Source organism: Ipomoea nil, unplaced genomic scaffold, assembly GCF_001879475.1.
Source record: "Ipomoea nil cultivar Tokyo-kokei standard unplaced genomic scaffold, Asagao_1.1 scaffold3069, whole genome shotgun sequence".
Taxonomy (NCBI): Eukaryota; Viridiplantae; Streptophyta; class Magnoliopsida; order Solanales; family Convolvulaceae; genus Ipomoea; species Ipomoea nil.
The window spans coordinates 2964185-2978505 of NW_017619497.1; the positions used below are offsets into that span (position 1 = coordinate 2964185).

General features: G+C 32.2%; 1 protein-coding gene across 1 annotated transcript; it reads left to right on the plus strand.

Annotated features, from left to right (window-relative positions):
- The first annotated feature begins 11325 nt into the window (after nucleotides 1-11325).
- Nucleotides 11326-12730, plus strand: LOC109164705 (phosphatidylcholine:diacylglycerol cholinephosphotransferase 1-like). The gene is made up of 3 exons (XM_019313248.1): nucleotides 11326-11852; nucleotides 11969-12106; nucleotides 12212-12730. The coding sequence occupies exons 1-3, from the start codon at nucleotides 11436-11438 to the stop codon at nucleotides 12491-12493; spliced, it is 837 nt and encodes a 278-aa protein (XP_019168793.1). The 5' UTR covers nucleotides 11326-11435; the 3' UTR covers nucleotides 12494-12730.
- The last annotated feature ends 1591 nt before the right edge of the window (nucleotides 12731-14321 follow it).

Genomic DNA, 14321 nt, shown 5'->3' on the forward strand with positions numbered 1-14321 from the left:
AATTAGGCTCGCGAAAATGCGGGCCTAATGGGCATGGCTCGCGGAGGGCCAGTGCTCGCGCGGGTTGCGGGCCAGGCCATATTTAAAACATAAATAAATAAATTATATACTCCCTCTGTCTCATTTTATGTGTCTTACTTTCCTTTTTAGTTTGTCCCAAAATGTTGTCCACTTTCTAAAATTGAACATCACCATCATTCTACTTTTTTCAAATTACCCTTCTAGCTTTTGCTTTCTTTATTGTTTTTATTTCAAAAAGTGAAAAAGTGAGGGGCATAATTGGAAAGTGCATAACATTTACTTTAATTCATTAAAAAGCGTGCAAAAAGTAAATGAAACATCCAATTCGGGACCGAGGGAGTATATAATATCTTTTTTTTTTAAAAGAACCATATATATAATATCTCAATTCTAAGGCAGTGTGTATATCTGACTATCTAAGAGTACGCAGAAGGGGAAAAATCCAATAATTCAATAATCTTTCGCCAATTCTTAATTCAATAATTCCTAAAGTACGTAGTTCTTCGGTTATCCTGTCTCCATCCGCCTCCAACTCCATCAAACAATTACTAAAACTAAATCATCAATTCATACATATTTATGAATTACTAAATCGTCTCCAAGTCCAGCAAACATACATATTTATATATGTATTATACACAGACGGAAACTGTAGAGGGAAAATCTGAAGCCGAGAGAGAAATAGAGCGTGTTGTTGAACCCTAGCTTTGATCACCCTTCTACAGTTCTGCTCAACGCGCAGTATCGATCGGGGAGATTTGGGCGAGGTTTATAGATTTTATGGAAGTTTTCGTGCATTGAGGTGTATCATACACCGTGAGGATGCGAAAGAACGACCAATAAATAGTGTCATATTTCAAGCGGTTTTAACATGTTTATATACTATTTAATATTTTTTTAAAAATTTAAGTGATGGTCCGCGGGCCAGCCCGCGAGACCTGCAAGCCCGCATGGGGCGGGCTTGGGCTGTATAGTTCCAAGCCCGCGGGCTTCGCCGGCCGGACCGCAACAGCCTGCCAAATAAAAATCACGCGGTGGGGCGGGACTAATGAGGCGGGTCAGTCCGCATTGACACCCCTACATGTAGTGACCTCTCTCATGTGGGAGGTCATGAGATCGAACCTCAGCGGATGCGTTGTTGGCACAGTGTGCTTCATTAGGTTGAGAAAGTATGTTTGAACACTACAATATAATAGAGTCAGGTTGAGAAAAGTATGTTTGAACACTATAATATAATAGAGTCAGGTTAAGAAAAGTATGTTTGAACACTACAATGTAATAGAGTCAGTAGCATTCAAAAAAAAATAGATAATTAATAACCGATTTTTTTCCTTTTTTTTTTTTGGCAAAATCTTCATTAAAATATTAGATTTATAGTAAAATAACACCCTGTAATTTTAATCTAAATTATTAATAACCGATTCTTTTATTTTCTTTTTCTTGTTTTTGTTTGTTTGTTTGTTTTTTTTTTTTTGTTTTTTTTTTTTTGTGCAAAAACTTCCTTATATTCATATTCATTACATTATTTTTTTTAGAACATTATGCCTTCTCGAATTACGGATTCTTTTTCATTTTCATTTTTTTTTACTGCTAATCTTATTATTATTAAGTGTTCGGGTGGGAAGTTAAAAATAATGGTTTTGTTTTTAATAATAGTATATATACATATTATTAATAACCGATTCTTTTTCATATTTTTCATCAAATCTTCATTATATTCATTAGATTAATATTAAAATAACGACCTGTAATTTTAATCTAAATTATAAATAACAGATTATTTTCCCTTTTTTTTTTGCAAAATATTTTTTTATATTCATATTCATTAGATTAATAGTAAAATAACATGTAGAAAAATTTAGAACATTATGGCTTCTCAAATTATGAATTCTTTTCTTTTTTTTTTTTTACTGCTAACCTTAGTATTATTAAGTGTTTGTGTGGGAAGTAACAAATGAGGGTTTTTGTTTTTAATAATAGTCTTGATTGATTGGAGTAGTGACGGAATAATATTGTTGGATAGGAATAAAAATTTTAATAATGTTGTATTGTATATTTGTACTAAGAATAGAAATTTTAATGTAGAATTGTTGTACGAATGGAAAAATAAGAGACAATATATTCTATTAAGAATTGTATTACATTGCCCGCATGGGTAGCTCAACTGGTCATAGAGGTGAAACTTTGGAATAATGACCAGGGATCGAGTCTCACCAGCGGCAGTGTGGGAGCAACCTCTCAAAGTGAGGGGGGGTTCCTTGTGCTCAGACACCAATCGCTTTACAATATTACGAATGAAAAATTTTGTTTTTATTAATAGTATAGATATAGATATCTTCAAATATACTAATATTAAAAAAATAATCAACATTTATCACTATCTTCAAATATACTAATATTAAAAAAATAATCAACATTTATCACAATTTCAGTTTCAACCGCAGCATCAACAAATTAAAGCATATTAAATCCCACCCAATTCCATGCAGCCGTCCGATCTCTTCTGTCATTCTGTGCATTCCTCACTTGCCACACAGCATGCATGCAATCCAACTATCCAAGAAGACATGACTCAACCACCCTTCCATGTTAAACACATGACTCAACCACCCTTCCATGTTAAACACATGACTCAACCACCCTTCCCAATCCAAGACATCTGATGATCTTATGGTGGTTGTAAATGCATCTCCTGCATGCCACACCTTCCTTCCTGACAAAAGATATTATGATGTGCAACAAGCTAAGGTCTCACTTCTCAGGCTCCGGCCGGCCTACAAATAGGGCGGACAGCAAATTGCGTCATTTAGGGATGCCCAACTTCCAAATTTTGTTCCATGCAGAAAAACTGTTATTATGATGCACAAATATAAAATCACCCATCAAAGATCTATACCCAGAGCGCACAGTATAATTACCCCTTACATCCCCATACCAATACAACAAACTTCATAGTGTAAATTAATAGGAGTCTTATTATTATTATTAGAGTTTAATATCAATTTAGAGTTTTTTTACTGACTAGGCAGGAAAATTTCATAGTGACTGCCCAAAGGTAAAATCTATACTGAGTAATCTTTACCTATCTTGTGATCCCTTAACCAATCTAGATTACCTAGAGTTGAGTAGTTCAAAGTCTCAAACTAAGCAAATCAATACAAAAAAAAAAAAAAAAAAAATTAGAAAATTAAACTAGCTCTATTGGTCTATACTTTAAAAGTTTTCTAAATTAGTCAAACCAATTTGTCAATCGCCCTAGGAATTGAAAGCCACTTATAAATTCATCATATGCAAACCATTCTTTCCAGCCGGCAAGTTAGGCCGCCGGTTTTCATGGAGTGGAGGGTGGGGATGTATTTGGTGTGGTGAAGCGCCACCCCATACCGTGCGCTTTCTCCGTTGCGGTTTTTTTCTGCCAGTTCTCGTCGTTGGATTTTGGCTTTATCACCCCTGTTCCTCTGAATCACATGCTTGCTTCTCACCCCCAACGTTAACCATCTTCTTGCTGCCCTCAATACGGTACACTCCCATATATCCTTCCTTCTTCTTTAAGTTGCACTTAAAAAAAAAAAAAATACTCCATAATTTTAAAGAATATATAATGTTTCTATATAAAGAATATATAATGTTTCTATTTGTTTAGATTTTAAAAATTAAAAATTAACATGCATTACGATTTTTGCAAACTTTTAAAAGTAATTACTGTCAAAATGGGTCCGATTCGCTTTGTTGAGTTTGTATTTAAGGTGGGTTGAGTTGTCATAAACTAATAATTTTGATCTGGCATGTATAACCCGTGGGTTATTCACTTGTCCATTTTTACAAGGTCAAAAAAAATAAATAAATATAAAATTTGAATGAAGAATAACTCAATAATTGTTAGTTGAAATAAATTGTTATTGGGGTTTCGTATGACAGTTTTTATTGTATTTTACTTGATTAGTTGCTTTAATTTATCATTAACTGCGTAATGATGCCTTTTGTGGTTGTTTAAAGACTTGATGAATGATTTTTAATATAGCAAACTAATAATATATGTTAATTTAATATTTTAATTAGTAGTAGTAGTAGGAATAATAATAATAATAATAATAATAATAATAATAATAATAATAATAATAATAATAATAATAATAATAATAATAATTTCCCCCCACCCCCATATATATATATAGTGTGTATAGGTCCCTTATTTGTAACATTGTGTATTTAATCTCATTTTTAATATTAAAAGTGATATTAGTAATTTATAATATATTTTCTATTTGAATTATGTTATCTAATTAGTTATATTCCATATTTTGTGAAATTTTTATTTGTAACATTGTTTTTTTTTCTCATTTTTAATATTAATAATGATAATGTTTTATAATATGTTTTCTATTCAAATTATTTTATCTAATTAATAATATTTCATATTTTGTTTTGAATATTTTTTATTTTATTTTGATGTATTTTTATTCTTCATCCTAATTAACAATATTTATGATTCGGCCTCTACGTAATTTTTATTCAAAATATCTTATTAATTTTTAATCTTTTACTCCCACCGACGAAAATTTCTGAATCCCCTGCTTGCACGGCATAGTTGTTGCTGATGTGCATCACCCGCTTCCTCCAGAATGGAAGCAACCAACCATCCAAATAGCATGAAGCACTGATGCCAGCCACTACTTCCGAATGATCATCCGATCCTCAACCAAGCCCAACGCGTGAGTCAACCTAACATGCAAACCTTGCCAGACTTTCCTCCCATAAGTACATTGAGCGAAAATATGAAGGTCAGATTCCAGCCCCTGTCCATAGATTTATTGTGAAAAGAAGCTAAGACCATTCGAGGCAATCACTATTGTATAGACTATACTATTAAATAATGTACATTCAGCACACAAATAATATACTTTTAGTATATTAAAAATTATATTCAAAAAAAGTATATTATTTTATATAATATACATTCAGTACACGAATAATGTACTTTTTGTTATGGTTCATACAACACTATGTGAACTATGATCCACACAATAATTTGACATCGATAAGGTTGATAAATAGACTTCCATTATGCAATATGATTTTTTTTTTTTCCGATTGATACAATACTTTAAAATATTTAGCTACAAATTTATATACTCTGCACATATTTAATTTCGTGTTCAATGATAAGTTATTTAGATTAAAATTTATAAGAATATTATTTTTTTCATGTGCATTACATAATTGGGATAAAATAAATGTGACAAGAATTTAAAAAACTAAGTAAATTTGAACAAACATCATAAACAAAACCAATATACGAACAAGACCTAGGACTCTTAGCCAATTCAAATAGCATGCATTGCCGTGGCCACTAACTCTGCGTGATCTATCGTCTCCAGACACGCCCAGCACATGAGATAACCAAATTATTCTCTGGAAGATTAACATGCAACCCTTGCCAAATTCTCTTAGCATAAATACAACCACAACACACATGGAGCAGTGTTTGATATAAACATTTTTTCTTTTTATTCCATGATGAAAATATCACATCCCTACTTATTATATCAAAAAAAAAAAAAAAAAAAAAAAAAAAAAAAAAAAAAAAAAGAGTAGAATTTGAGAGTGTGTTTGGTTCATGGGTTTACACATTATGAATGGAATTAAAATCATAGTTAGTATTTGATTGACAATTTTTTAAAACACAACTATGAGATTTGATTACTCCATTTAAAAACACATCGTCTAATTATAAAAGAAAAAAAAAAGTACGGTATCATTTAGTCTTATTGGTAATATACGATATGATTTTTAAGTTTAGATTAGTGCTTTTAAATTTTTTGTTTTGATTTTTTTTTTTCATATTGGTGCTTTGGATGTCATTATATTAGAATTAATTTTTTGATTTTTAAAACATTTATTCTCATTATATAATCATACATAACCAAATATCAATATTAATAATCATTCCAATTCCCCTATACTAGTATACTTTTACAAAAATCCATACTGTTTTTTTTTTTTATGATATTAAAATCCATACTATTACTAAGTATTTGATTCATGTAAAAACCAAACACATAAGTATTATAACTTGCAAGTAACCGGTAGAATATGTTATTTATTTGTAATTATACAATATTAATTTGTTCAAATGGTTAACTGTACCTTTTCTGTCCTTTTAATTCAATAGCTTGGTTACATTTTTTGTGGATAGTTTGATGGTTAATTTAATATTTTTAAAATGTAAATAACAAATAAATACTAAAATCAATTGATTTATATTAGAAAAAAATTGTAATTTTAGTCCTTACGAACATTTGAAGGCCCTGTTTGGTAAAAAAAAATTGGTCTATAGGCCAATTTTGACTTATTTGATCACTATCAATTGTTTGATTTAGTTAAAATATCAATATAAATGTTTAGTTAATTAACTTTTTGCAACTCCAAAAGGCTAAAATTCAAAAATCTACTCTAAGCAACTTTTTCAATTAGCTTTTTAAGAAAATAAATTATATCAAACAGCTATCAGCTAAAGCTAATTTACCAAACATTTTTCTACAATCAGCTAATGTTATCAACTATTTATACCCTCTAATTAACACAATCAGCTAACAACCATTTTACCAAACAGGACTTGATATAATGCAATGTGGCACTTTACTTAATTTTGAATAGTTATCGTAAATATGAATTTTTGTGGTGCCTATCCAATTTAGAAAGTGAGATGAGTAAGTATTCAAGTCAAACTTGACATGTTCATATCCAAATAATCCAACTTGTTTAATTATATTGTTAAAGGAATATTTGAGCTATACTTTTCAACTGGATGATTCTCAAGTCTACCAAACCTATTTAAGAGTAAAAACCTTATCTGCACGCACAAACTTAACTCATTGATTTAGTAGATAGTATTTAAAAGAAGAGACTAATATTTGAATCTCAGCAGCGAAAATGTTGGGATTATGCCCAAAATTGACAGATTTCTTGTGCGCATCAGCATTTGATCTTGTCTGTTAAGCCATTGAGTCACTGTGATTTACATCTTTTCAAATGATCTGTCGGGCCAGGGTGTAGAGACCCTTGAGGTTAGGAATTTTCAATTTTTGGGAGAAATATAAACCTTATCTCTCAATCTAAAATTAAAATGTAATAAAGTTTATAATTAATGAAGTTATTGTAGAAACTAAAAATCGTGTTCGGTGTTTTATTTGCAGAAATATGAAGAGATAAATTACAAAACTAATTACAACTTAAATAATATTATAAAATAATTAAACAGCTGCGTTAGTTTCTCAGAATTGCATCCAAATAGCATGATCGTCATCCCATCCCCAACGCGTGAGTCAACCAATCCATACCATCTAGTGGAAGGAAGGAAGGTAGGCTAACATGCAAACCTTGCCACACTTCTTTAATTTCCTCGCATAATATAAGTACACCGCCCCAAAACTCCTTTAATTTGCAGCTCTCCATACCATTATTTTTCCACTCCACAAGTTCTTGCAATCACAGAGCTAATATAGACCTTTGTGATGGAGGCCGTGGCTTTGGTTGGCCACGTCGTGTAGTTTAGCCGGCTGTTTATGCTCCGATCAAGTTGCATTGGGGGCTGCCGGCTGGCCGTGGCAGCGATGCTGGACGCCACATGGTGGCACAGCTGGCTTACATTTTCTCTGGGCCTATCTCTTGCATCCGGTGCTTTGGTAAGTTTAATATCTGTTTAGTGCCCAAAAGTGCATATTGGATACTAAAGAAATCAGAAATAAATCAATATAGATTGCTTAGAGCTGACCAATTCAAATTAAACATACCAATATAAAAGTTTTAAACCAGCTCAGTTATATTGGTCTATACGTTAAAAATTTCCTAAATTAGTCAAACCAGGAGGGATGTCACCAATGGATTAGATGTCAACGCCGTCAGCCAAAGGACAACCTTAATCTTAACCTCGGAAATAGGAAAACATGGAGCTACTGGCGTGAGAAGGCCGCCGGTTTTCATGAAATGGAGGGTGGGGGATGTATTTGGAGTGGTGAAGCGCCACCCCATACCGTGCGCTTTCTTCGTCGCGGTGGAGTTTACCCTCCGCATGGGTTCTCCGCCACCACTCACCCCAACGTTAACCATCTTCTTGCTCCCCTCACGGTACAATCCCATACATCCTTCTTCTTTAAGTTGCACTTTTTTTTTAATACTCCATAATTTTAAAGAATATAATGTTTCTGTTTGAATTGAAGTTTATTGTAATTTTTGGATGCTTCTACATCTACCACTTAGGCTGCCCTTTTTTTAAAGTAAACTTATTTATTTAGAATTAAAAAAAATTAAAAAAACTGATGTAGTGTTTTAATTTGGTATTAATTGCGATATATGATTGCAGGATTTTTTGGCATCGGGCGTTGATTTTCCGGTAGGGAACACGTCGTTTTTCTTCTTCTTTTCCGGCCACGTTGCGGCATCTGTGATTGCTTCCCGAGATATGCAACGGGTGAAGAGATCAAGATTGGCCTTCACATTTCATGTTGCAAATTCTGAGGCGGCTAAGCACGAGGGGTCACTACACCATTGACTCGGCCGCCGGTTTTGCTGCGGGAATTCTCTTTGATTCTTCGGCCGGAAACTATGAAGAATATAAGAAAAACACAAGTCTCTAATTATATATTGATATGATGAGTGATTTTTAAGATAATAAGGAGAGCCATTTTTCTTGATCAGTTCCAACAAAGTCATATATGATATATATGATATGATTAGATATGATAATTGAGAAAGTATATATAGACAAATACTACAATGTAATATGGTTAATAGTACTAAAAAAATGATAATTTATTTTTAATATGTTTTCTCATCATAATTCATAATAAATTCCTTTTTTTAGTTTGTTTATTTTTTTTCCATTAATATTTCACTTTATATATATATTACTTGTATTGGTTTTAACGTAACTAATCCAACCATCCCAAATTCTCAACATAAATTACAAATCCTTAGCTTAAAATGATTAAAAGACGTATGTGTAAAACGATAAGGGAGAAATAAATAAACTTCTGATCACTTAGGGTGAACGAATTAAACTTTGATATATAATTAGAGAGTTTATTATATTTTCATGAGTTATGATTTTTTTTTTAAGTATTCTCTCCCTCGTCTCTTTAATTTCTGTTACTGGGTTTAATTACCTTGGAATCTAGGATTTTTTTTTTTTTTACTTTTTATTTTTTTTGGTGCGACCTTGGAATCTAGGATTATTTAAGACAGCTGACAACTTCCTACTGCAGGTCAACTTATGGGATTTATCCAACAACCGACCTTCATTTATTGCATCTAAAAACCAAAAGTTGTATGTAATTTTAATGTTGTAAAATTTTCATGTAATGTTTCTCTTCTCTAAACAACTACAACTTTTAACTGAGGTAGAATGAAGACTTTAATGCATGATCTACCTTGATTGTTAGGCGCCATAAGTGTGATATCAGTCAATAATTTAATTGTTTTACTTTTGGTATTAGCTAGGCCTAAGTGCCTAACTATCTTAGTAAAATTTAAACCTCTTAAATTCATACCTTATAATAAATATAATATAAAAAAAAGTTTTATACTGTCTGTGTCCAGTTGGTCATTCTTTTTAATAAATTTTATATGCGATGTGAAAACTTTGAGAAATTAATTAAGAAGTGTACATTCTTATATATCACATAAATAAACACTACTTGCATAGACTTTTAAACGTAACTCAAATCATTTTAAAAGAAAAATCAGATTCCTCTAACTGAGATTTCAATTATTGGTTGGACAAGAGGCTCTTTACTATTGGTATTCTACTAGGTACGTACGTACTCCTATAGCCCTATCAATTCCCCACATTACCTACTCCAAAGTTATTAACTTTTACTTCATGCTTTCAAATATCTTTTAATATTTTTTTATTAAAAGTAACCAAGTATATTATTGATCAATAAGATGATTAATACACTCATGAGAGATAAATTCTCAAACCCGAAGCAAAGAACAGCTATTAACAAATGCAGTAAGAACATGAGCAACTCGATTTGCAAACCAACGAATAAAATGAATGTGACAACAATTTAAAGAATTAAGTAAAATTGAACAACCCATAAACAAAATCAATATACGAACAAGACCTAGTACTCTTAGCCAAATAGCATGCATCGCCGTGGCCACTAACTCTGCGTGATCTATCGTCTCCAGACACGCCCAGCACATGAGATAACCAAATTATTCTCTGGAAGATTAACATGCAACCCGGCCTTGCCAATTAAATTCTCTTAGCATAAATACAACCACAACACACATGGAGCAGTGTTTGATATAAACATTTTTTTTCTTTGATTCGTATGATGAAAATGTCATACCCATACTTATCACGTCAAAAAAAGAATAAAGTAGAATTTGAGGGTGTGTTTGGTTCATGGATTTACACATTATAAATGAAATCAAAATCATAGTTAGTGTTTGGTTGATAACTTTTCAAAATACAACTATGATATTTGATTACTCCTTCAATTAAAAACACATCTCCTAATTAAAAAAAGGTACGGACGGTATCATTCAGTCTTATTGGTAATATATATGATATGATTTTTAAGTTTAGATTAATGCTTTTAAATTTTTTATTTTGATTTTTTTTTTATCATATTGATGCTTTGGATGTCATTATATTATAATTAATTTTTTAATTTTTTGTTTTTGTATTTTTGAAACATTTATTCTCATTATATAATCATACATAATCGGTCAAAGTACCTACGAGGTCCTTGTACTATAGCGTTTTGTTCAATTTAATCCCTATACCTTTTTTTTGTTCAATTGAATCCCTGTACTTTAAAAAGTGGTACAATTAAGGACAATAGTTAACGGTGGTAATATTACTGTTAACTTAGGCTACGTGGCGCTGGCGATATTTATATTCCTACTCATGTATTACTTTATAAACATTTAAAATTAAGTATTTTTACCACCAATATATTAAATTAGTATGCCCAAAATAAATAATTATAACCATGTTCCTAATGAAATTTGGACAATTGTCCTTAGCTTCACCACTTTTTAAAGTAGAGGGGCTAAATTGAACAGAATAAAAGTACAATGACTAAATTGAACAAAACACTATAGTACAGGGACTTCATAGATACTTTGACCTACATAACCAAATATCAATATTAATAATCCTTCCAATTCCACCATACTACTATACTTGTACTAAAACCCATACTATTACTAAGTATCATGTAAAAACCAAACACACCCTTAGAATCATTATATAATTTATATATAGTAAAAGTAGTCTCACTCCCTCCAACATTGGAAACTCCGTCACTTCAAAACACACTTATAAATTCATCAGCAAATCATTTTTCTTATTATTATTATGCCTCTATCCATTGTTTCCGTTAAGTTTAACGGCTGAGATGGACGTTGACGTCTCCAGTCTCCGCTCTCCTCCGTCCATCCTCATCAACCGGCATTCTAACGGCCCCAACGGATTAGACGTCAACGCCGTCAAACTCGTCGGCGAAAGGGATCTCGACCGGAAGAAGGAGAAGAGGGCAACCTCGGAGTTCGGAAAACATGGAGGCGCCGCCGGTATGAGAAGCCCGTTTTTCTTGAAGTGGAGGGTGGGGGATGTATTTGGTGTGGTGAGGCGCCACCCCATACCGTGCGCCTTCTCCGTCGCGCTCTTCTTCTTCATGCACGTCGAGTATACCCTCCGCATGACCCCGCCCGGTTCTCCGCCGTTAGATTTCGGCTTCGCCGTCACCGTTCCGCTGAATCGTTTGCTTGCTTCTCGCCCCGACATTAACAATCTTCTTGCTGCCCTCAATACGGTACTCCTTTCCATCTTCTCTGCACTACCTTTTCATCTTTCCTTCTTTACACTCTGTGAAGAGAATATGGCCGGAAAAATACATTTTTAGTCACTCAATGATTCATTCTTAAACAGGCGTTTGTGGCAATGCAATCATGGTACATATTATGGGCGTGGGTGATTGAGGGTCGTCCAAGAGCTACAATCTCAGCATTGTTCATGTTCACTTGCCGTGGAATTCTCGGATACCTTACTCAACTACCTTTGCCCGAGGTTAATTGGCTGTTCTTTTTTTTTTTTTTTTTTTTTTTTTTGCTGTTAAAATGTTGTTTCAGATGGAAACTGATGAGTGTAATTTGGTATTTGTTGTGATCTTAGGAATTCTTGGGATCCGGGGTTGATTTTCCGGTGGGGAACACGTCGTTTTTCTTGTTCTTTTCCGGCCACGTTGCTGCGTCGGTTATTGCTTCCCAAGATATGCAACGGGTGAAGAGATCAAAGTTGGCATTCACATTTCATGTACTCAACTTTTTGCAAATTGTGAGGCTGCTAAGCACAAGGGGTCACTACACCATTGACTTGGCCGCCGGTTATGCTGCCGGAATTCTCTTTGATTCTTTGGCCGGAAAATATGAAAACTACAAGAATAAACAAAGATAATTAAGTAACATTAGACTTTAATTAAGTCATGTTTTTATTTTTGAGTGGGATGAAACCGGCCTTATGATCCGGACTGGCAAAGGGTCACAAGGAGGTAAATCAACTTAAATTGTTTATAAATTACCAAGCTTAAATGAAGAAGGTCGAACTTGTAACTTTGTAATCTTGCTAGAGTTGTCGTCCCAATTAAATCATGTTTTAATTAGAGGTGTGGTTGATTTATACTGTAATGATTGAATGTTATGTGGTGGCGGTGCGGACCAATCTAATATCTTGGTTTACATTCAATATCTTTTTCTCAATATAAATTCTCTTTTTACATTAATTAATATTTGAATGTATTTAACTTGAATAAATACAAATTAGTTGTAACTTTTACTTTTATAACTTACATTAATAACTTAGTCTATGATTGATTAAGAGTTATGCACTTAAAGCAACAGTGAATTATAAAATATCACTGTTGTTGTATTAAATATGAAATTTTAATATATATGTGTGTATTTGTATTATATATTTACTACAAAACAAACTAAGTCAATTCATTCTACTTAAACACATTACCATTATTAAATATTTGATTCGCATTACCATTATGATTTCAATGTTAGAACCAAACACATTCTAAGTTATGTACTCAATAATTTCACGTTACTTAAACAAAACATTATATACCTCCCTATATTTCTGGTCTTTGTTATTATTTTACTTTTATAATAAACATACATAATTAATGTTAGCTTAGTAGTTTTGACACAATAATCTGGACGGCAGGAATGTGTTCGTCATATCCCACCAAATTAAAGGCACGAAGAATCATATGATGAAAAACGTGCCCTAAAATTTTGAACACTTATCGTGAAAGGAAAACCACTTGACCCAACCGGTAGCCCGGTAGGGTTGATAAAGTCTTTGTAAAAAGTGGCCACTATAAAGACTTCCACTCTCATCTGATTTTGTGTACAATATTTAAGAGTTAATTTCTTTTTGGAAGGTTACAAGTTCGAGCCTCGGTGGAGGCGTTATTGGTTCTTTGTGTTTCAGTAGGTTGAGAAAGTATATGAACAGATACTACAATGTAATAGGGCCAGTAACATTAAAAAAAAAAATTGATAGGTGATAATCTATTTTTAGGGTGGGTTTAAAAATCCAGAAGTCATTTTTTAAGTTTTCAGTATTTAGTTAGAGGGGAAAATAGAAATTAATGAAAAATATGGGCGTGGTCAATGAAAAATAGATGAGATTTTCTGAAAAATGACTTTTTCTTTTTTCGAGAGATCGAAGTCATTTTCCGTTGCAACAGTGGAGCAGCCAATTACTCACAGCCGCCATCACCATCCACCATCATTGTATATTTTAAATATTTAAAATTAAAAATAATTATGCTCATTTTTCAAAAAAAAAAATGAATCAAACACACCAAAATAATTTTCTGAAATGCAATCAAACACTGGAAGGAAAATGACTCATTTTCCAAAAGTCATTCTCATGCTTTTCAAATATACCCTTAATCAATTTTTTTATTAAAATATTTTCATTTGGTCCTAGTATTATTGTGGCATGACCATTTTTAGTCCTCCACCAACAAAATCATTGAAATGTCGTTAAATACAACAAAATTTCAACCATTTTTATACAAAGTAGATTGAACCGTTATATTTTTTATATTTATCTTTTTTTGAAAAAAAATCATAATTGAAAATCATAGTAGAGGTATAAGGGTATTACCTAACAATTAGGGACAAATAATTAACAATTACAAAAAAAAAAAAATAAAAAAAAATAGAGACAAAATCAACAATTATCAAAGAATTAGAAACAAACTATT